This window comes from Oncorhynchus gorbuscha, linkage group LG10 (genome assembly GCF_021184085.1).
Source record: "Oncorhynchus gorbuscha isolate QuinsamMale2020 ecotype Even-year linkage group LG10, OgorEven_v1.0, whole genome shotgun sequence".
Taxonomy (NCBI): domain Eukaryota; kingdom Metazoa; phylum Chordata; class Actinopteri; order Salmoniformes; family Salmonidae; genus Oncorhynchus; species Oncorhynchus gorbuscha.
The window spans coordinates 46,412,785-46,438,472 of NC_060182.1; the positions used below are offsets into that span (position 1 = coordinate 46,412,785).

The 25,688-nt window shown below is 42.1% G+C and overlaps 1 protein-coding gene across 1 annotated transcript in view; it reads right to left on the bottom strand.

The window, feature by feature from the left end:
* Window positions 1-8,966, bottom strand: part of LOC124046183 (protein kinase C zeta type-like) — a 282,494-nt gene extending 273,528 nt beyond the window's left edge. The window contains 1 exon segment of the mRNA XM_046366285.1: window positions 8,679-8,966. Coding sequence (XP_046222241.1) covers window positions 8,679-8,749 — 71 coding nt within the window. The 5' untranslated portion in view covers window positions 8,750-8,966.
* Window positions 8,967-25,688: the final 16,722 nt, after the last annotated feature.

Consider the following 25,688-nt stretch of genomic DNA (forward strand, 5'->3'; position numbering starts at 1 on the left):
GGCCTGCTCGCCTCCCTACCACTGAGGAAGTACAGCTCCCGCTCAGCCCAGTCAAAACTGTTCGCTGCCCTGGCCCCCCCAATGGTGGAACAAACTCCCTCACGACGCCAGGACAGCGGAGTCAATCACCACCTTCCGGAGACACCTGAAACCCCACCTCTTTAAGGAATACCTAGGATAGGATAAGTAATCCCTCTCACCCCCCCCCCTAAGTTTTAGATGCACTATTGTTAAGTGACTGTCCCACTGGATGTCATAAGGTGAATGCACCAATTTGTAAGTCGCTCTGGATAAGAGCGTCTGCTAAATGACTTAAATGTAAATGTTAAATGTCTAACACACTTCTGCACAATTTACCAACCATTCACTCAAGGGTGTTCTACACAGGGGTTGTCTATCTGGACCAATACAAAATCAGCTGGGCTTGACAAACTGGACCCTCTATTTCTGAAACTGTCCGCCGCCATTGTTGCAACCCCTATTACCAGCCTGTTCAACCTCTCCTTCGTATCATCTGGGATCCCCAAGCTGCTGCGGTCATCCCCCTCTTCAAAGGGGGGAGACACCCTGGACCCAAACTGTTACAGACCTATATCCATCCTGCCCTGCCTATCTATAAGGTCTTCAAAAGCCAAGTCAACTAACAGATCACTGACCATCTCGAATCCCACCGTACCTTCTCCACTGTGCAATCTGGTTTCCGAGCAGGTCACGAGTGCACCTCATCGATAAAAGACAGTACTGTGCAGCAGTCTTCAGCGACCTGGCCAAGGCTTTCGACTCTGTCAATTACCATATTCTTATCGGCAGACTCAGTAGCCTCGGTTTTTCTAATGACTGCCATGCCTGGTTCACCAACTACTTTGCAGACAGAGTTCAGTGTGTCAAATTGGAGGGCATGTCTGGTCCTCTGGCAGTCTATGGGGGTACCACAGGGTTCAATTCTCGGGCCGACTCTTATCTGTATATATCAATGATGTTGCTCTTGCTGCGGGCGATTCCCCGATCCACCTCTACGCAGACGACACCATTCTGTATACTTCTGGCCCTTCCTTGGACACTGTGCTATTTAACCTCCAAACAAGCTTCAATGCCATACAACACTCCTTCCGTGGCCTCCAACTGCTCTTAAACGCTAGTAAAACCAAATGCATGCTTTTCAACCATTCGCTGCCTGCACCCGCACGCCCGACTTGCATCACCACCCTGAATGGTTCCAACCTAGATTATGTGGACATCTATAAGTACCTAGGTGTCTGGCTAGACTGCAAACGCTCCTTCCAGACTCATATCAAACATCTCTAATCCAAAATCAAATCTAGAGTAGGCTTTCTATTTTTCACCCTCACCAACTCTAAACATCTGCTATCTGAGCAGCTAATCGATTTATTGCCTACCTCCTCGTGCCTTTTGCACACAATGTATATAGATGGTAGAAAAGAAATTGTTATTAACTTGTTTATTGTTTACTCCATGTGTAACTCTGTGTTGTTGTCTGTTCACACTGCTATGCTTTATCTTGGCCAGGTCGCAGTTGCAAATGAGAACTTGTTCTCAACTAGCCTACCTGTTTAAATAAAGGTGAAATAAAAATAAAATACATTCATAAGAACATAGGCCTAGTATTTATCAAGATGACTCTGCCTCATCTCTCCATCAAAAGGCAGTTCTGTGAACTGTTCTCCCTGACAGTAATCAATTTAGCTGAGTTTCTCAAGGGCATTACACCCTCATATTCCTACCTAATGTTCTGATCCAAACAATTCACCGGCAGCTCGAGACAAATTATTGAAAGGTGTATCCTCATTGGAGAAATGACATTAGATCCATCCCATCCATATCACGTCTCAGGCATGTAATTAATAAACTAGCAATTTATCAGAGTAAACAAAGCTATTCAGATCCTAATACCATGTAAGAACTGGACGGATACAGTTGTGGGTACTTCATGATATTTAACCATTAACGGTTTGATTCATCCAAGTAATGGCTTTAATGGAATGTCCTTTGCCCCATGTAAACCCTTCCCTAGAGACCGTTCAACGCAACTTCATATGGGCACTTTGATTTAATTGAACATGTATAGTGTGCAGGATAATTAGGTGAGAATCAAACGCTTAAAAAAGTCAGAGCATGAACCTACACATGAAGAGATTCCCAAAAGCCTGGCAATGAGCAGGGTGTAAAATTATTCACAATGACAAATCAAATCCCTGCGAATCTCTAAGCATATGTAGAGGCTCACAGTATGTCTCTGTGTCACTTAGACCCCATCTCAAGACAGCTCAGGAGCTCCACTACACACCAGTGTCCAGTGAGTTAAAGGCATATTTCACCGGAAATTAAAGTTTGCCAGACTTTTTCCATACCTTAAAAATGGTCTAAGTCAAGCTGGACCCATATACCACACCATCTGTGGTTGTAGTTCCCATATGCATTAGGAGACCTTTACAATCTCCAAACTGGAATGAAAGATAGTGGCGATGTAAATAGATCACATGGTCCCCATCTTCCCTACTCATTTTTTCTTCAGTGTGAACTATCCCTTTAAGGAGAACTAATATGGCTACTCATAACAGGTTGCTAGGCAACTGAAAAGATTAGGCTGTCTGCGAGCCGACACTCAGCCCACCGGGGCCATACAATATTACCTCCCCCACCCCTTTTAAATACATTAAGAATTGGGAATTACCAATGCATCCGGAGAGCTCAGAAAGAGGGTTGACTCAATTCTGGGTATTCAATAGTACCTCAGTCAACTCCCCCACATTAGCACAGACTGAATCATAGCCATTGCATAACTAGGAACTGTCGAGCTGTAATCTTCCAAATATGAACAGTACTTCCTACCTGTGCATGCATGCATGCACACTTCCTTATTCAAGGTCATTTGGGTTTGTAAGTTGATGTGATACAAAAAGTAAACATGAAATACAATGAGCAAAAGAAAGGAAGGGCTATGCAAAACAACATAGCATTCAGTCCGAGAAATAAGTTATTCTCGTCAATATTCAGTTTGTGCACTGTTTCAATCTTTTCAACACACCGCAGGTCTGGTTAATAAGCTAATTGGGTAATGTTATGTTACTATATAAAACCAGCCTGCTTGCCTAGACCATACAGAGACACTGCCATCTTCCCTGCCTCTCTTCTTGAAACAATGATTTGTTTAGAGCAGGGAGGGACCTCCAGAGCCTCCACAAATCAAGGAGGCTGACATTTTGTATATTCAAAAACGGCTTATCAAAAGGTCAGAGTATATCCTGAGCTTGGCTTGACTCCCATCCGCTGTAGTGACTGATCAGGATTCTGTAAATTTATGGTTGGCAAGACATTGAGGGAACGTCCTTATCACAAGGTAGCAGCCCATCAATAACACTCAAGTCACATCAATTTAAATTGGGAAGGGATTGTTCCATTTGATTTCGATCACTTTTTGACCACAACTCTTGATTGGAACAAAACTTTCCATACATATTTTTCCATGGTATAAGTTGTCAGAAAGTGCCTTTTTTGGACCTGAATGCTAAAACATTAAGGAGATATAGGTGCTCAAAATGGATCCATTTTGCATACCCCACCATACATCCATACATACTCTGGACGGTTCCAACTTAGAATAGGTGGACAACTACAAATACCTATGTGTCTGATTAGACTGTAAACTCTCCTTCCAGACTCGCATTAAGCATCTCCAATCCAAAATTAAATCTAGAATCGGCTTCCTATTTCGCAACAAAGCATCCTTCACTCATGCTGCCAAACAAACCCTTGTAAAACTAACTATCCTACCGATCCTTGACTTTGGCGATGTAATTTTCAAAATAACCTCCAACACTACTCAGCAAATTGGATGCAGTCTATCAGTGTTTTGTCATGAAAGCCCCATATACTACCCACCACTGCGACCTGTATGCTCTAATTGGCTGGCCCTCGCTTCATATTCGTCACCAAACACACTGGCTCCAGGTCATCTATAAGTCTTTGTTTGGTAAAGCCCCACCTTATCTCAGCTCACTGGTCACCATAACATTACCCACCCGTAGCGCTCGCTCCAGCAGGTATATTTCACTGGTCACCCCCAAAGCCAATTTCTAATTTGGCTGCCTTTCCTTCTAGTTCTCTGAAGCCGATGTCTGGAACGAACTACAAAAAAAAAAAAAAAAAAACACTGAAGCTGGAGACTCATATCTCCCTCACTAGCTTTAAGCACCAGCTGTCAGAGCAGCTCACAGATCGCTGCACCTGTACATAGCCCATCTGTAAATAGCCCATCCAACTACCTCATCCCCATACTGTTATTTATTCTGCTCCTTTGCACCCCAGTATCTCTACTTGCACACTCATCTTCTGCACATCTTTCACTCCAGTGTTTAATTGCTATATTGTAATTATTTTGCCACTATGGCCTATCTTACCTCATATGCACACTGTATATAGACTTTTCTACTGTATTATTGACTGTTTGTTAATTCCATGTGTAACTGTGTTGTGTGTCGCACTGCTTTGCTTTATCTTGGCCAGGTCGCAGTTGTAAATGAGAACTTGTTCTCAACTAGCCTACCTGGTTAAATAAAGATTAAATGAAAAAAAATCCATGTCATCACTGGAAATGATACAGTTGAATTTGATATAATTTTTAAAAACTTACAGGTAGGGCTGACAATTACCATATCATTAACTGACGGTTATGGATGAAGTCCATCATGGAAATATAATAACCGTCATAGCTGTTAAAGTATAAATATATGATTTTATTTGTCTAAAGAACAACTGACTGAAGACAGGACGGCTGGGCATTCGTGCAGTTGGATCCGTTTCTGCCGTAGCATGGACTCTTAACAACGTGACGAAACTTTGTTGCTCCTTGCAACACACCCCACAACGCCTAGTTAAATTTTAAAAATGCAGTAGCACACAGAGATAGGACTAGAACAGGCTTGGAATCTAACCCTGGCAAGTTGACTGGTAAACTCGTGGGTACACTCGTAATGGCTGCCTGGTATTGTGCTGCAATCATTTCCATGGCAATGTACACTGAGTGTACAAAACATTAAGGACACCTGCTCTGACAGACTGACCAGGTGACTCCAGGTGAAAGCTTATTGATTTCACCAGTTAAATCCACTTCAAATCATGTGTAGATGAAGAGGAGGAGACAGGTTAAATAAGGATTTTTAAGCCTTGAGATACAGATTGTGTATGTGTCATTCAGAGGGTGAATGGGCAAGACATAATATTTAAGTGCCTTTGAATAGAGTATGGTAGCAGCTGGCAGGCAAATACTTATTAAAAAAATGTTAATTATAAAATAGTTTGACAACCCCAGTTTATATTTTCCAGTGATAAAGACATGGATGTCTCATGGTATTTAAAAAAGTTTATTTACTTAACTAGGCAAGTCAGTTGAACAAACATTTTCTATGACAGCCTAGGAACAGTGGGTTAACTGCCTTGTTCAGGGACAGAACGACAGATTTTTACCTTGTCAGCTCTGGGATTTGATCTTGCAGCCTTTCGGTTACAAGTCCAACGCTCTACCCACTAGGCTACCTGCCGTATGATGGGGTATGCAAAATGGGTCAACTTTGAGCACCTATCTCTGAATATTTTGGCATTCAGCTCCAAAATGTCACTTTCTGACCACCTCTACCATGTGCAAATATGTATGGAAGGTGAAATCAAATGGAACAACCCGAAGGCAAATCAGAAATAACCTCTACACTGCACATTTGTATTGGAGCTGTCAAAAAAAATATGCCTAGAATTATAAGTTGAGTATTTGACCCGGAGACAATAAAGGGCATAATGAATTTGTTTCAACAACCAAAAACTTGTAAAGATCTCCAGAATGATCTCCAGAATGCAAAAGAAATGTGAGAATATGGGCATGTAGTCACATAGGATCTAATAAGTGTGCTGGTCTAGGATCAATGAATCAGCTCTTATCCATTATGATTTTAAAGGCAAAACTGATACTAGATCAGCACTCCTATTCTGAGACACTTTGTGAATACAGAACACTGATGTTTGGCCATATGATATTGAATCATATTCTGACATAAAATATTGACAAGTTGCTCCAGTGGCATCCTCATTCACCGTCATTACCACTGTGTCCCTCAATCTCGTAACCCACCAAGCCTTTCATCTACCTGCAAAACAAAATAACCTTACGTCTGTAGTTAAACCTCATTTTGCATCAAGCAAACTACTATGCACTTTCTTTATCTCCCTTTGACTGTTATCCAAACAGCCAGGCCCAGGTTTGTTTGGCTGCCCTTCTCAGCAACACTTGACACACAGGCCTACATGTCTGTAAATAATAGCTTCAGACACTTACAATAATCCCTTTAGCACCGATATCACTGCACTTTAGCAAACCTGGAAAGTGCCAATGATTCTTCAGTGATTCAAGGAATCAACATTTGAATGTGAATTATGCAACGTATCTGAATACACATTGTAACTTTCTGAATGTGTTGAGTGATGATTAGGCCTGAGGTGAATAGGAAAGGTGCTAGCAAACATGACAGAGCCATGACATTCTGATATGACCATTATGTCAAGAGGTCAGAGGGTTGTTTATGGCCAACTCTTTACCTGATGCATTTGCACACATACACTTGTCACTGTTCCATATCGCCTTTCCCATTGACATTTATGACAAAGATTTTTGATGGGATCAAGTGCTAAGGCTTTATGAAGCCATTATAAACCCAGTTTAAACCTAAATAGATGCTCCAGAAATGATTGCAAATGTCATAAATGCTATATAAAGTGTGACAAGGTTATGCTACTTTTGACAAAGCATCAGATATAAGGACCTTCTATGCCACTCTTTTTAAGTTGTAATTCATTTTAAGTGTGACCATCCCACCTGCGCCCATCTCAAAATTGCCTTTGAGCTTAATGCCCCAAGGCTATAATGACAATTTAAACTTATTTCATTCACAACATTGTTTTTTCCATCTCTGACAGTCCATGTATAGCAGTTTTGAACATGTAGCTTAAGCTATCAGCGTTTGGGAGGCTACTCTGAAAATATAGTTTACCAAGCTAAACAATTACTTCACACTGGAAGAAGTTGAGCTACACTAAAGTTACCCTTAATAAAAAATATTCTACTTAACTAAAGTTTGTAGTTCACTACATCCAAACTACTTTGTGATAAATTATACGTAAATCAGAAATGTCAGACAAATTGCAAATGGGCTAATTTAGCCTATTAATACAACTGTTTCAAGTGTCTCACTTGAGGCAGGTCTGTTGTCAAAAAAGAAAGGAAGCTAGCTACAATAAGCAACTCTTTGAGCGACCCAACCAAATTGACATAGAAATGTGAGTTATAGATATTTCATTCTCATCGAAAGCAAGTCTAAGAAAAGCGCCAGAGGTGTTCCATTTCTATGCTTCCCGTTCTTGTCTTTTACTTTTGTAAACAAGCTTCAAAACAGCTGAAAATACTATATTTGGGTTTATGAAAATATATGTACAGCAGTTTAGATGGTACAATGATTATCTACACAATGACTGCTTGCTTTGTCACGAACTGAAATTAGCAAACTATTCGAATTTTAGAAACCAGGTTTTAAATGGGGGTGGTTTGGGGAATTATTTAACAGACAAGCGAGTTAAGAACAAATTATTATTTACAATGACAGCCTACCCCAGCCAAACCCTAACCCAGGCAACGCTGGGCCAATTGTGCTCCGCCCAATCACGGCAGGTTGTGATACAGCCTGAAATCGAACCAGGGTCTGTAGTGACGCCTCTAGCACTGAGACACAGTGCCTTAGACTGTTGCGCCACTCGGGAGGCCACCTCAGAGATTCAACGAGTTATAATGATTAATTTAGCCTTAAAATACCTTTGGGAAACCAGACCCAGGTCTGTTGATTTCGTATTGAAGACTGAAACACCTGTGGAATGTTTAAAGTTTGAATTCCCCATTCACAGCAGTTTCAGTAGAGCTACCCCATGGCTAGCAAAACACTTCAGTTTGTAGTGTTGGAGTAATTAACTAGTTCAACTTGTATTGAATTACATTTTGCAATAGCTTGTGGTAGTTGAACTAAATTAAAATATTATTGTTTTAATGTTGCATTTGTAATCTAACGCCAGCCTCAGACTACTCGTAGAATCGCAACATTTTTTGCCCTCCCGCGTCACTTTTATAACCAGAAGATTAACGCCAAACAGACGCACACGGTTTCTCTGCCTCTGTAACCACGGATCACTTCAGAACAAAGTTGACTACAAATAAAGTTGCAATTGATACAATCGACGTATACACTTTTAAACCGAGTTGAACGCATTCAAATATAAGTACAGCAGACTATAGGCCTATTTAAATGATAGAAATACATTTCATGTTCAATCAAATTATTTTTTGCTACTTGTAGGCTACTGTCTAATGTGTTTCAATATATTTAATTATGATTTAGCGCATTATTACAGAGTAAACGTTTGACTCAACCGCCTCAATATTTGTAGCTGTAGGGGATATCTTTCCAGGAGCTGATCCGTCGTCAGTATTGTGGAATAATTTCAAGGTAAGATTTGAAATGAGAAAGTTGATCCAAGAGCAGCGTTGCCTTTCTTTCGACCCTATGTTAAGAATACAATCGACTGACAGGTCGAACCTCGAGGACAGAACCGATTTGACAAACACTCACCCGCTGTAGTGCGCTTTAATTTTCACGTAATCCGAGCCCAGGTCCATCGTGGATCCGTAACTTGAATGCATTGTAATCCACGCTATAAACTACTAGGCAACTAAACAAACCTGTATCAACAGGCCTCACTTGAAGATAAAAGTTTCCATGGCACATTTGGGATTTACCAATCGATAGAAACTACCAGGTTACGGCGGTGTGTCATGCATGAACTATCCTACTGACTGGCATGCATGGAATTCTCACGCAACATTTAAGATTCGTCATTCTGGACTCGAGCGTTTCAGATGATTGTGTTCGCTATGGTTACCGACGGTACTGGGCGGAGAAAGCGCACTGTCAGGGCTGACTGGCCTGGTCCAAAACACCTGTTGATGATTTAGGAGTGAAATATTCCAGTTATTTGGTCATATATAGCCTTTATGAAATTACTGCTTCAAATTCAGGAAATATACACATTTATTCAACGCACTCGAGTTGAAATGTGTGACTTCTGACATTGTTCTTAATTAGCCAAAATGAAATGTAAAAGTAAAAACAACGTGGCTTCTAGATTGAGTTGTTCGCAATCCACAATCAGAACGCTACAACCAAATTTAGACCGATTTGCACCTGTTATGATTAGCCTATTTCATCAACTCCAGGGTTGCATGTGTTGAACAGAGAACTCGAGTGAAATCATTCAGTAACTAATTTTCCATCTAATTGGCGACAGATTTTGCATGCGAATATTCTAAAATCTACATTAAAGAAAATATGCGCATTTCCCCACCAGTAGTGTTTTGACCAAACGAACTTGTTGCAGATACAAATCAGTGGGTGATGACAGTGCACACAAAATTTACTTTTTCACTTAAGTTTTCATGTACCGAATAAAATCTAAAGTTCAATGTGTTTTGCCTCACACTGTTGTGTTAAATACCAAATGTGTCTACTCTGCCAACAGTTTGCAGATGCAATGCGAGAATATTTTGATTTGTCAAACATCGATCGTTATGTCACCAGAATCAGACCCTCCATATTTAGTCTATTCGAAAGTAGCATCATGATCAGCGTGCACTTTCATCACCCTGTTACGTTCATCATAAATTATTTAATCTGTAGTTTAATAAACTACATGGTTTCCCTAGTAGTCGTGGGAGGACCACAAATGTGAGAGCTGATGCTGTTTTTCTTACACTTTTTAGTCATTTTCTTTCATTATTTTTTAAAAATGTATTTATATGATGGTTATTATGTCAATATTTGCGCATAAAGTAATTTTCGCCGTCATTTCTAGCAGAATTCATTTTTCAGACACAAAGAGATCGCGCCATGTTTTTTTGTATAAAGTATGACTTGACTCGCATAAAAACAATGTATGGAAATATGGTTTGTGGATGTAGCCTAACTGTTACACTTGTGCGCCATCTTATGGATTAACAGTGTTAATTCATGTCTGAGAATGAAACCATTTAGGCGACTACAGAATCCAGTTAACAAGTTTATTTTACATTAGTTAAAACCAATATTTTATTTGACAATTTATTAGCAAAGAAGAAGGCTATTGTGATCTGGGCCCGGTTCCCAAACGCGTCTTAATTAAGGGTACATTTATCGTTGGAACCGTAGGAGCATCGTTAATTATCGCTGTTTCCCTAAAACCATCGTTAACGTTCCACTTGAAAACGCTCTTAATCTAACGCCTATCTGAGACCTGAGCAGTGTTTGAATACCCATACTAACATACTGTATAATACATACTTAATGAGTATATACACTACTAGTTCATTTCAGAATGCTGTAGACTTACTATTTGGTAGCACAGCCTTTGGTCAGAATAACTGCAATCAAGAGCTTCCTATAACCATCAATGAGGTTCTTGCACCTCTGTACAGTCAGTTTGGCCCACTCCTCTTGTGCTAACTGCTCCAGTTCTCCCCAATTAGAAGGGATCCTTCTCCTAACTCCAAACAGGTCCACAGACGATGCAATCTCAACCACACTGCACACTGCCCTAACCCACCTGGACAAGAGGAATACCTATGTGAGAATGCTGTTCATCGACTACAGCTCGGCATTCAACACCATAGTACCCTCCAAGCTCGTCATCAACATTTACATTTAAGTCATTTAGCAGACGCTCTTATCCAGAGCGACTTACAAATTGGTGCATTCACCTTATGACATCCAGTAGAACAGTCACTTTACAATAGTACATCTAAATCTTAAAGGGGGGGGGGGGGGTGAGAAGGATTACTTATTCTATCCTAGGTATTCCTTAAAGAGGTGGGGTTTCAGGTGTCTCGACCCTGCCCTGTGCAACTGGGTACTGGACTTCCTGACGGGCCACCCCCCAGGTGGTGATGGTAGGCAACAACATCTCCTCCCCGCTGATCCTCAACACGGGGGCCCCACAAGGGTGCGTTCTGAGCCCTCTCCTGTACTCCCTGTTCACCCACGACTGCGTGGCCACGCACGCCTCCAACTCAATCATCAAGTTTGCGGACGACACAACAGTGTTTTTTGGTAAAGCACTTGATTACCAACAACGACGAGACGGCCTACAGGGAGGAGGTGAGGGCCCTCGGAGTGTGGTGTCAGGAAAATAACCTCACACTCAACGTCAACAAAACTAAGGAGATGATTGTGGACTTCAGGAAAGAGCAGAGGGAAAACCCCCCTATCCACCAGTAGTGGAGAGGGTAGCAAGTTAAGTTCCTCGGCATACACATCACAGACAAACTGAATTGGTCCACTCACACTGACAGCGTCGTGAAGAAGGCGCAGCAGCGCCTCTTCAACCTCAGGAGGCTGAAGAAATTCGGCTTGTCACCAAAAGCACTCACAAACTTCTACAGATGCACAATCGAGAGCATCCTGGCGGGCTGTATCACCGCCTGGTACGGCAACTGCTCCGCCCTCAACCGTAAGGCTCTCTAGAGGGTAGTGAGGTCTGCACAACGCATCACCGGGGGCAAACTACCTGCCCTCCAGGACACCGACACCACCCGATGTTACAGGAAGGCCATAAAGATCATCAAGGACATCAACCACCCGAGCAACTACCTGTTCACCCCGCTATCATCCAGAAGGCGAGGTCAGTACAGGTGCATCAAAGCTGGGACCGAGAGACTGAAAAACAGCTTCTATCTCAAGGCCATCAGACTGTTAAAACAGCCACCACTAACATTGAGTGGCTGCTGCCAACACACTGTCATTGACACTGACCCAACTCCAGCCACTTTAATAATGGGAATTGATGGGAAATTATGTAAATATATCACTAGCCACTTTAAACAATGCTACCTTATATAATGTTACTTACCCTACATTATTCATCTCATATGCATACGCATATACTGTACTCTATATCATCGACTGCATCCTTATGTAATACATGTATCACTAGCCACTTTAACTATGCCACTTTGTTTACTTTGTCTACACACTCATCTCATATGTATATACTGTACTCGATACCATCTATTGTATGCTGCTCTGTACCATCACTCATTCATATATCCTTATGTACATATTCTTTCTCCCCTTACACTGTGTATAAGACAGTAGTTTTGGAATTGTTAGTTAGATTACTTGTTGGTTATCACTGCATTGTCGGAACTAGAAGCACAAGCATTTCGCTACACTCGCATTAACATCTGCTAACCATGTGTATGTGACAAATAAAATTTGATTTGTTTTCAGATCTCTCCACAAGTTTTCAATGGGATTTAGATCTGGACTCATTGCTGGCCACTTCAGAACAGTCCAGCGTTTTGTCTTGAACCATTCCTGGGCTCTTTTTGAAGTGTGTTTGGGGTCATTGTCCTGCTGAAAGACCCATGACCTTCAACGGAGACCCAGCTTTCTGACACTGGGTCTGACATTGTGCTCCAAAATACCTTGGTATTCACCTGATTTAATGATGCCATGCACACGTTCAAGGAACCCAGTGCAAGAGGCAGCAAAGCAACCCCAAAACATCACTAAACCTCCATGTTTGACTGTAGGGTAGGTGTTCTTTGAAAGCTTAATTTTGTTCTCTGTAAACATAGAAATGGAGTGCTTTACCAAAAAGCACTAATTTGGTCTCATCTGTACACAGGACATTCTCCCAGAAGGGTTTTGACATGTTCAGGTGTGTTTTGGCAAATTGCAGTCTGGCTTTCTTATGTCTTTCTCTCGGCAGTGGGGTCCTCCTGGGTCTCTTACCATATAACCCCCTTTCATTGAGTTGGCGACGGGTGGTGTGAGTTGAAGCTGTCGTACCTTGTGTCTGAACGTCAGCTTGAATCTGTGTGGCAGTTGATCGAGGTGCTTTCTCCACCATTCGAACAATCCTTCGCTGCAATCTTCCATCAAGTTCTCTCTTGCAGCCACGTCCAGGGAGGTTGGCTACAGTGGCATGGGCCTTAAACTTCTTGATAACATTACGTATGGTGGAAACAGCAACATCAAGGTCTCTGGAGATGGACATGTAGCCTTGAGATTGTTCAGGCTTGGCTATAATCTTGTGTCTGATGTCCTCAGGTAATTATCTGGTTTTCTTTCTTTTCTCCATGCTCATTGAGGTACATACAGTGCCACAACACAGGAGACTGAGTCCTCTTCTCTATTCAAACTGGTTGAATATGTGATGTTTATACTGCAGGCACCTTCATCTCACCACGGGGGATTTCAATTCCAAAGTAAATGAGAATCACCTGCGTGAAATCTAATTCTTTCTAACTACTTCTAGAAGGTGGCAATAAATATTATCTGGGACTTTTTAGGATTTATTTTTGGAATTAGCTAAGATTTAGTAAGTTATTCCATTTTTTTTTGTTTTGTTCAACTGCACACCGAAGACACATATATGTGGATACCAAAATATGTTTTAATGTCAACAGTTTTCTGGAAGAAATTGTGCATTATTTGAAAAAAATGAAAGGGTGCCAATATTTTTGGTCACAACTGTACTTCCAGACACAAATGAGACCACTGATCATTTTACTCGCCCTAGCAGAGTTGGTTAGGCAGTTTTCATGGTGACTGTAACTGTGCTGCTGGCAACAATTTTAATTACACTTTTTTTGCCGACGTTTACTGACACCGGCCATATTCAACAGATGTTGAGCGTTTGTAAATACATTATTCTGCATTCTGGTACACAGATGAGAGTGCTCTGAAATCGAAATAGAGAGCCAGAGCGAATGTACGAACGCACCCGAATGTCCTTTGAGAACGCACACCGACTATACCATTTAGCTCAGCTAAGAATTATGGGAATAACCAAGTTAATAAACGTTGGGTAGTTAGCCTATAGTTAATATACTGGAAAGTTTGATTTATAAGTAGCCAACTAACGTTAGGTAGCTAGCTAAAAACATACCGGTATATATACTGCTGTAATGATATGCTATGTGGTTCGTAAAGACAGCGTAGCTAACAAATTATCAGCCAACATTACGTGTAAGGTCATTACTTTATTACACTGCTCAGCATGTTCTTAACATTTGTCATAATTAATTAAAGCAATTAATTTGTACTTTGTTGTACTTCGGCTGCATATTTTCCTCAATTTTCTTCAAATCTGAAAACCAATGTGAAGCCACGCCCATTTCCTGAAGAATTGCGTTATGGGCCCTAAAGTATGGAAATCGTGTCCTCTGCGTGTCAAATCAAATACATTTTCATTGGTCACATACAGTTGCAATAACATCTGCTAAACATGTGTAACGAAATGCTTGTGCTTCTAGTACCGACAGTTCAGCAATATCTAACAAGTAATATCTAACAGTTCCACAACAAATACCTAATACACACAAAACTAAGTAAAGGAATGGAATAAGAGTATATAAATGTATGGATGAGCAATGTCAGAGCGGCATAGACTAAGATGCAATAGATAGTATAGAATACAGTATATACATATGAAATGAGTAATGCATGATATGTAAACATTATTAAAGTGGCATTATTAAAGTGACTGGTGTACCATTTATTAAAGTGGCCAATCATTTCAAGTCTGTATGTAGGCAGCAGCCTCTATTTGCTAATGATGGCTGCTTAACAGTCTGATGGCCTTGAGATAGAAGCTGTTTTTCAGTCTCTCAGTCCCTGCTTTGATGCATCGCTTTCTGGATGATAGTGGGGTGAACAGGCAGTGGCTCAGGTGGTTGTTGTCCTTGATGATCTTTTTGGCCTTCCTGTGACATCGGGTGCTGTAGGTGTCCTGGAGGGCAGGTAGTTTGCCCCCAGTGATGCGTTGTGCAGACCACACCACCATCTGGAGAGCCCTGCGGTTGTGGGCGGTGCAGTTGCCGTACCAGGCGGTGATACAGCCCGACAGGATGCTCTCAATTGTGCATCTGTAAAATGTTGAGGGTTTTAGGTGACAAGCCACATTTCTTCAGCCTCCGGAGGTTGTGCCTCCTTCACCACACTGTCTGTGTGGGTGGACCATTTCAGTTTGTCAGTGATATGTGTAACGGATGTGAAATGGCTAGCTAGTTAGCGGTGTTCGCGCTAAATAGCGTTTCAATTGGTGACGTCACTTGTTCTGAGACCTTGAAGTAGTAGTTCCCCTTGTGGAGCGATGGGTAACGATGCTTTGTGGGTGACTGTTGCTGATTTGTGCAGAGCGTCCCTGGTTCGAGCCCGGGTATGGGCGAGGGGACGGTCTAAAGTTATACTGTTACATATGTACACCGAGAAACGTAACTTTCCACCTTCTCCACTGCTGTCCCGTCAATGTGGATAGGGGGTGCTACATCTGCTGTTTCCTGAAGTCCCCGATCTTCACCTTTGTTCTGTTGATGTTGAGTGAGAGGTTATTTTCCTGACACCACACACCGAGAGCTGTCACCTCCTCCCTGTAGGCTGTCAAGCCTACTACTGTGGTGTGGTCTGCAAACTTGATGATTGAGTTGGAGGCTTGCATGGCCACGCAGTCATGGGTGAACAGGGAGTACAGGAGGGGGCTGAGCACGGACCCAGTGTTGAGGATCAGCGAAGTAGAGATGTTATTTCCTACCTTCACCACTTGGGAGGCGGCCCGTCAGGAAGTCCAGGAACCAATTGCACAGCGCGGGGTTGAGACCCAGGGCCTCAAGCTTAATGATGAGCTTGGAGGGTACTATGGTGTTAAATGCTGAGCTGAAGTCAATGAACAGCGTTCTTACATAGGTATTCCTCTTGTCCGTATGGTATAGGGCAGTGTGCAGTGTGATGGCGATTGCATCGCCTGTGAACCTATTGGGGTGATAAGCAAATTGAAGTGGGTCTAGGGTCACAGGTAAGGAGGAGGTGATATGATCCTTGACTAGTCTCTCAGAGCACTTCATGATGACAGAGTGCTACGGGGCGATAGTCATTTAGTTCAGTTACCTTTACATTCTTGGGTACAGGAACAATGGTGGCCATTTTGAAGCATGTGGGGACAGCAGGCTGGGATAGGGAGAGACAGCTGGTCTGCACATGCTCTGAGGATGCGGCTAGGGATGTCGCCTAGGCCGGCAGCCCTGCGAGGGTTAATACGTTTAAATGTCTTACGTCAGCCACGGAAAAGGAGAGCCTACAGCCCTTGGTAGCTGGCTGTGTCGGTGGCACTGTGTTATCCTCAAAACGGGTGAAGAAGGTGTTTAGCTTGTCTGGCAGCAAGACGTCGGTGTCTGCGACGTGACTGGTTTTCCTTAGGTAGTCCGTGATTGTCGGTAGACATACGTCTCGTGAACTGAGTCGTTGAATTGCGACTCCACTTTGTCTTGATATTGACGTTTTGAATGTTTGATTGCCTTGTGGAGGGAACAACTACACTGTTTGTATTCTGCCATATTCCCCGTCACCTTGCCATGTTTAAATGCTGTGGTTCGTGCTTTCAGTTTTGTTCACGTCCATATTATTGAAGCGTGGATTCTGATTGGTCAGACCAGCGTTGAATAGTCCTTTGCACGGGTGCTTCCTGTTTGAGTATCTGCCTATAGGAAGGGAGGAGCAAAATGGAGTCATGGTCAGATTTGCCCAAAGAAAGGCTAGGAAGGGCCTCCAGGAACTTTTGTATACCAACTTTATCCATACTATGACCAATAAGCATACTATATACTCAATTCTCATCACAAATAGTGCGGTTAGTATGAGTATTCGAACACAGCTCTGGGTTTCCCTAACTCGGTCCTAACAAGCAACCTTCCCCCTGCCACCGGTGGCACATTTTGTTTCTTCTTTCCCTAGCACTGTACAGCTGATTCAAATAGCAAACTCATCATCAACCTTTTATCATTCATATCCAGGCTCGGGTTTGGCCGGGGTAGGGCGTCATTGTAAATAAGAATTTGTTCTTAGCTGACTTGCCTAGTTATTTAAAGGTTACATTTTTTTTAAATTAAATCATTTGAATCTGCTGTGTAGGGGGACCCAGGAAACTCTTCCTCACACTACTCCTTCGGCCTGCTAAGTATATTGTTAGATGCATATCCCAGTTTAGCTTTTTTGCCCTCCCGAGTCCCTTTATACACAGAAACACAGAACACAGAATAGAATCACATGTCGTCTCTCTGTGGCGATGATAACTTCAGAAGAAAGTTGACTGCCTACAAATACAAAGTTGTCAATTTCTTTGCAATTGATAGAATCAAGCGATGTATACAAAGATGCTTCAAACAAAAACCCAGATGAGGGACTACATTGAAATATATAAAATATATATTTGTATTTATTATGGATCCCCATTAGCTGCTGCCTACTCTTCCTGGGGTCCAGCAAAATTAAGGCAGTTACACAATTTTAAAAACATTGCAATAGATTCCCTACATATTTTACAACACGTTAAGTGTGTGCCCTCAGGCCACTACTCTACGACCACATATCTACATCACAAAATCTATGTGTACGTGTGTGTAGAGTGCATATGTTATCATGTGTGTATGTATGTGTCTTTGCCTGTGTTTGTGTCTCTTCAACGTTTGTTTCTTAAATCTAATTTTACTGCTTGCGTGAGTTATTTGATGTGGAATAGAGTCCCATGTAGTCCTGTGCGCCTCCCAAAGTCTGTTCTGGGGACTGTGAAGAGACCTCTGGTGGCATGTCTTGTGGAGTATGCATGGGTGTTTGAGCTGTGTGCCAGTAGTTCAAACAGACAGCACCGTGCGTTGAACAATGTATTGATAAAGTCTATCTCTCCTTCACTTTGAGCCAGGAGACATTGAAATGCATGCAGTGCATTCGGAAAGTATTCAGACCCCTTTACTTTTTCCACATTTTGTTACGTTACAGCCTTATTGTAAAATGTATTCAATTGTTTTCACCCTCATCAATCTACACACAATACCCCATAAGCGACTACTGAATGGCTCCCTGACTCGCCAAGTGCTGCTCATTGGACCCTATGAGCACTCGGCTACACAGCTGATGCCTGCTGGTCTGTTCACTAACACGGTACCTCATTTTGTTTATCAGTTGGCCCCAGCCTCGAACTCAGGTCCTGTGTCTACCTAACTGACCCTCTCCGCCCATTCATCACCATTTACCCATTATTGTCTTAGCTCTCCCGATCAACCTCTGTGATTGCTTTATGCCTCTCTCTAGTGTCAGTATGCCTTGTCTACTGCTGTCTTGGCTTCTTATTGTTTTATTTCACTGTAGAGCCCTCAGTCCCGCTCAAAATGTCTTAGATAGCTCTTTTTTTGTCCCACCCCTCACACATGCAGAGACCTCACCTGGCTTAACTGGTGCTTCCAGAGATGCAACCTCTCTCATCGTCACTCAACGCCTAGGTTTACCTCCACTGTACTCGCATCCTACCATACCCCTGTCTGTACATTATGCCTTGAATCTATTCTACAACACCCAGAAATCTGCTCCTTTTATTCTCTGTTCCTAACACACTAGATGACCAGTTCATATAGCCTTTAGCCGTACCCTTATCCTACTCCTCCTCTGTTCCTCTTGTGATGTAGAGGTTAACCCAGGCCGTGTAGCCCCCAGCACTACACCTATTATTGACTTCTGTAACCGTAAAAGCCTTGGTTTCATGCATGCTGTCAACACAACACGTAGAAAAACACCCTAGTCACTCCCTGACCTATTACACCATAGAGAACCCCGAGGGCTCTCCATGGTCAGGGTGTGACAGTCTGGTTAGACTTCAAATTCTCCTTCCAGACTCAGCATCTCCAATCCCCCCCAAAAAATCCTCCTTCACTCATGCTGCCAAACATACCCTCGTAAAACTGACTATTCTACCAATTCTTGACTTCGGCAATGTCATTTACAAAATAGCTTCCAACACTCTACTCACCAAATTGGATGTAGTCTTTCACAGTGCCATCCGTTTTGTCACCAAAGCCCCATATACTACCCACCACTGCGACCTGTATGCTCTTGTTGGCTAGCCCTCGCTACATATTCGTCGCCAAACCCACTGGCTCCAGGTCATCTATAAGTCTTTGCTAGGTAAAGCCCCGCCGTATCTCAGCTCACTGGTCACCATAACAACACCCACCCGTAGCACGCGCTCCAGCAGGTATATCTCATTGGTCATCCCCAAAGCCAACACCTCTTTGGCCGCCTTTCCTTCCAGTTCTCTGCTGACAATGACTGGAACGAATTGCAAAAATCACTGAATATCACTTATATTTCCCTCACTAACTTTAAGCATCAGCTGTCAGAGCAGCTTACCGAACACTGCACATGTACACAGCCCATCTGTAAATATCCCAACCAACTACCTCATCCCCATATTGTTTTTGTTTTTTTTGCTCTTTTGCACCCCAGTATCTCTACTTGCACATCATCATATGCACATCTATCACTCCAGTGTCAATGCTAAATTGTAATTATATGGCCTATGTATTGCCTTACCTCCCTAATCTTACTACATTTGCATACACTGTACATATATTTTTCTATTGTGTTATTGACTGTACGTTTTATTTTTCCTACGTGTAACTCTGTGTTGGTGTTTTTGTCTTGGACAGGTCGCAGTTGTAAATGAGAACATGTTCTCATCTGGCCGACCTGGTTAAATAAAGGTGAAATACTGAGAAGAAAAAAAATGACAAAGTGAAAAAAGGATTTTATAGATTTTTGCAAATTTATTTCAAATAAAAACTGAAATATCACATTTACATAAGTATTCAGACCCTTTACTCAGTACTTTGTTGAAGCACCTTTGGCAACGATTACAGCCTCGAGTATTCTTGGGTATGACGCTACAAGCTTGGTACTCCTGTATTTAGTGAGTTTATCACATTCTTCTCTGCATATCCTCTCAAACTCTGTCAGGTTGGATGGGAAGTGTTGCTGCACAGCTATTTTCAGGTCTCTCCAGAGATGTTCAAGTCCGGGCTCTGGCTGGGTATGGTGGAAACTACATGCCTATGTTATAATACTTTTATTGCATCAAATGGTTGTTTTATGCAACAGAATAGAGGGTTCTTATAACTCTATTGTGTCTGTGTGAACTGAAAGTGGGCCTCTGGGAGATAACACTGACAGGAGATTTACGATGTCTTTGGGAATACCGCATTGCAGAGCATGAGTTAATGTTTCTGTTCTATACGGTACCAGGGAGACATGGCTCCAGTTAGGAGTTGGGGGACCTGACACTGTTCTCTACACAATGAAAACTGTTGACACAGCAGACACAAATCTTAATCTTGTGACCCATTCCATACATCTGTTGTGTGTTATGTAGACTGAAGGAGGATGGGCTGTGCTATAAAATGCTGTGGCTCAAACCAGCTCTTTGAGTTGTCAGTGATCACCTCCAGGGGTGATTACCAACCAGCTCCATTACTGCAGTAATTAAATAATACGTCTCTCCTTTTGATTACAATAATTCCACCACATGGGCCACTCAAGGACATTCAGAGACTTGTCCCGAAGCCACTCCTGCGTTGTCTTGGCCGTGTGCTTAGGGTCCTTGTCCTGTTGGAAGGTGAACCTTCGCCCCAGTCTGAGGTCCTGAGCTCTCTTGAGCAGGTTTTCATCAAGGATCTCTGTTTTTTTAACATGTTAATCTTTCCTTCGATCTTGACTAGTCTCCCAGTTCTTACCTCTGAAAACATCCCCACAGCATGATGCTGCCACCACCATGCTTCACCATAGGGATGGTGCCAGGTTTCCTCCAAATGTCACGCTTGGAATTCAGGCCAAAAAGTTCAATCTTGGTTTCATCTGATCAGAAAATCTTGTTTCTCATGGTCGGAGAGACCTCTGTGACTTTTACTGAGTAGTAGCTTCTGTCTATCCTCTCTACCATAAAGGTCCGATTGGTGGAGTGCTGCAGAGATGGTTGTCCTTCTGGAAGGTTCTCCCATCTCCACAGAGGGACACTAGAACTCTGTCAGAGTTTCTTGACCAAGGCCCTTCTCCCCCTATTGCTCAATTTGGCCGGGCGCGGCCAGCTGTAGGAAGAGTCTTGGTGGTCGCAAACTTCTTCAATTTATGAATGATGGAGGCCACTGTGTTCTTGGGGACCTTCAATGCAGCATCAATGTTTTGGTACCCTTCCCCAGATCTGTGCCACGACACAATTATATCTTGGAGCTCTACAGACAATTCCTTTCTCCTCGTGGCATAGTTTTTGCTCTGACATGCACTGTGAACTGTGGGACCTTATACAGACAGGTGTGTGCCTTTCCAAATCATGTCCAATCAATTGATTTTAACAAAGGTGGACTCCAATCAAGTTGTAGAAACAGGATGCACCTGAGCTCAATGTCCAGTCTAATAGCAAAGGGTCTAAATACTTGTGTAAATAATGTATCTGTTCTGTTTTTTATTTGTAATACATTTGCAAACATTTCTAAAAACCTGTTTTCGCTTTCTCATTATAGGGTATTGTGTGTAGGCTGATGAGGAAAAACATTTTTTTAAAGCAATTTTAGAGTACGGCTGGGGGTCTGAATACTTTCTGAATGCACTATATGTTAATGTAGTCTATATTTAGCACCTTTCCGAAATGGTTCATTGTTTTCATTGCTTTACTGGGAAGCTTAGCAGAAGTAGATATGTTCATGCTAATTATGTTAGTGCAGGGTGAGCTGCACACAGTGGACTTCCTACTAGGGCAAACAGCCTCAGTGCTAGCAGTATAACTCTGGTTCATAGGCACATGATTACTGCATACAATAGCAGTAGGTTCAGTAGAGGCATTCAGGTCAGTTAGAGGGACATAAATTAGGTTACTTACATTGTGTGTTCCAACGCCCCTGGGATAATGTACATTTGCTGAAGCATTATGACAACTCAGTGACACAGTGGTAGGGATTAACTGAGCTTGGCATGGGTCATTAATAAGTCATTGTTTCAACGCAGCCTGATAATGCTATGAAAGGATCCAGGAACCCAAATGATTTGGGTAGAATGATCCAGGAACTCAAATAATTTGGGTGGATCCCATCCTCCTCACACAACAAACTTTGTTGTATATTTGAAGTTACCAAAATGGCCAATAAATGTTACACCCACAGAGCTGCAACAGTTGGGGCGGCAGGTAGCCTAGTGGTTAGTGTTGGACTAGTGACTGAAAGGTTGCAAGATCGAGTCCCCGAGCTGACAAGGTAAAAATCTGAACAAGGCCGTTGTTATGGCTGACTTGCTTAAACAAATGTGGTTTCTACTGACAATTGAGATGTACAAACTATGGCATAAGGGAATGATGAGCGGATAAGAGGCAATCCTTCATTTGGGTGAGCTAAGAAGGACATAGTCAATATAACTATTTATTCAACACTTTTGAAATGTACAGCTTCAGAATTCAGAACATGGGCCATTTTCCCTGTACACCAAGTCAGAACCGTAGGATAAATAAAGGGGGCATATAAGCGGACAATGAAAGCTCTTATAATATTCAATGATGACATTTCTCTAAAACAGGCTATAGGCTACATGTGCTCCACCAATTCAGAAAAGTAGGCTGTTATGAGGCGGAAATGGACCAAATTATTAGGGTGAGGCACATGGGCTACTAACAGCTTACTACACAACATACACTTACTATTACTATATTAGCTACAGTATACATATCTCCCGAGCATATTACATAATTTATGCAGCAGCATACAAGTCATTTTTTTGATCCACCTTGTTGTGCTGTGGTCACTTGAACAGGAAGGTGGCGCGGCCATCCTTCTTGTGGGCAAATTTTGTCATCAAACTTTATTAAAGTCTGGCATTCTCTGGATTTATGGTGCTTTCAAGACAATAGGGAACTGAAAAGGTTGAATCATGATGTCAGTGATCTTCAGGTCGGAGCTCTAGAAAGAGGCCAGAGTTTCCGACTTGGAATTCCGAGTTGGATGAACGTTCAAAATGTATTTTCACAGTCAGAGCTCGTTTTTTTCCCCCAAATTCCCAGTTGCCTTGAACTCACTGAAGCTAGTAGATTGTCAACTTGATTCATGATGATGACTGCTTATCTTATCACAATTCAGGATAAGACTCAGATGCGGACAGTTCAAATCACAGATGTTTATTAACAAAACAGGGGGCAGGCAGACAACAGGTCAGGGGCAGGGAGAGATCATGAAATCCAGGGCAGAGTCAGTAAGGTACAGAATAGCAGGCAGGGTCAGGGCAGGCAGAGTAATCAAAACCAGAAAAACAGGTGCAAGAGAGAAACAGGAGTACGGGGAAAACACGGTGGTAGGCTTGAATAGACAACACAAACTGGCAACAGACAAACAGAAAACACAGGTATAAATGCACAGGAGATAATGTGGAAAATGGGCAACACCTGTAGGGAGGTGGAGACAAGCACAAGACAGGTGAAACAGATCAGGGTGTGACATATCTAGCTTGCTAGCAAAGATTTTGAAAGTATGATGTTGACATGTTCAGTCCAATCAAAGCTGCCTGTTATACTCAGGCCCAGAAGCCAGGATATGCATATAATTGGTGGCATTGGATAGAGAAAACTTTGAAGTTGGTAGAAATGTTAAAATAATGTATGAGACTATAACAATTGATATGGTAGGAGAAAATCCAAAGACAAACTAACCAGAATCTAACTAACCAAAATAAAAATAAAATTTAGGTCCCAGGATTATAATGGAACTATAATGGAACTAGTAACTGGAAGGTTGCAAGTTCAAATCCATGAGCTGACAAGGTACAAATTTGTCATTCTTCCCCTGAACAAGACAGTTAACCTGCTGTTCCTAGGCCATCATTGAAAATAAGAATTTGTTCTTAACTGACTTGGAAAATATATATATTTTTAAATGATAGTTCCCAGATTGCAATTCCTATGGCTTCCACTATATGTCAACAGTCTTTTTTCAAGGTTTCAGGCTTGTTTCTTTCAAAACGAGGAAGAGTTTTGAGTTTTAGTACAAAGAGTTGCATCGGAAAATTATTTTGTTCACACGCCTGCTAATTTTACTTTTCTATTGAACATACTTCTTTCCGTATTAAATATTAGAGTTTATTTTCATTTCAGGGTACCTGAGGTTTAAATAGAAATGTAGTTTGACTTGTTTGAACAAAGTTTAGTGGTAACTTTTTTGGATTTTTTTTGTCTGCATGTTGAACGAGTGGATTACTGAAATCGATGGCACCAACTAAACTGACTTTTTAGGATATAAAGAAGGATTTCATCTACCAAAACGACCATCCATGTTGTAGCTGGGCCCTTGGGATTACAAACAGAGGAAGAATTTCAAAAGTAAGTGATTTATTTAATCGCTATTTGTGATTTTATGAAGCCTGTGTTGGTTGAAAAATATGTTGTGGGGCGCCGTCCTCAAACAAACGCATGGTATGCTTTCGCTGTAAAAGCCTATTGTAAATCGGACAATGCAGTTAGATTAACAAGAATTTAAGCTTTTAAACAATATAAGATACTTGTTCATAAATGTTTCATATTACGATTATTTATTTGAATTGCGCCCTCCAATTTCACCAAATGTTGTCGATAGGTGTCCCGCTGACGGGATTTGGTGATTTAGTGGGTAAGTATTAGAATAAGCCGCCTTATTATTACATCAATACATCAATATTACATCTTCCGCTGTTGTAGAAAAGATGCATCATTAATACACTCATAAGCCTAAGTTCCATCGCTATCAAGAAAACCGGGTCCAAATGTTTCATATTTTCACAATATTTACAAATGCTTTGTGCTTTCATACAAATCTGACCGTTATTATACAATAGAAAAGGCAAATCACAGAAACAGAATACTGTACAGAAAACCAAATATACAGTTGAAGTCAGACGTTTACATACACCTTAGCCAAATATATTTAAACTCAGTTTTTCACAATTCCTGAAATGTTATCCTAGAATGTGAAATGATTTATTTCTGTCATGTTTGTCATTTATTATCATGTCTTGTCCCTGTGCTCCCCATTCTATTCGTTTCCCTCTGCTGGTCTTTTTAGGTTCTTTCCCTCTTTCTATCCCTCTCTCTCCCCCTCCCTCTCTCACTCTCTCGCTCTCTCTTCTCTCTATCGTTCCGTTCCTGCTCCCAGCTGTTCCTATTCCCCTAATCATCATTTAGTCTTCCCACACCTGTTCCCGATCCTTTCCCCTGATTGGAGTCCCTATTTATTCCTTTGTGTTCCGTTCCTGTCCCGTCGGTTCCTTGTTTAGTATTCACCATGCTGTGATTGTGTTTCGCCCTGTCCTGTCGTGTTTTTTGCCTTCATCAGATGCTGCGTGTGAGCAGGTGTCTCTGTCTACTACGGCCTGCGCCTACCCGGCTTTTAAGCGACCTGCAGTCTGTGGCCGCTTCTCTTGTTATTCCCCTCTACAGACTAGAGGATTTCTGTTATTCCCTGTTTGGACTTGAATAAACTCTGTTTCTGTTAAGTCGCTTTTGGGTCCTCTCTATCACCTGCATGACAGAAGGAACCGACCAAGGAATGGACCCAGCGACTTCAGACGCTCGTTACACTGCCGTCGAGATCCAAGGAGCCATGCTCGGCAGACACGAGCAGGAATTGTCTGCTGCTCGCCATGCCGTGGAGAACCTGGCCGCTCAGGTTTCCGACCTCTCTGGACAGTTCCAGAGTCTACGTCTCGTGCCACCTGTTACTTCCT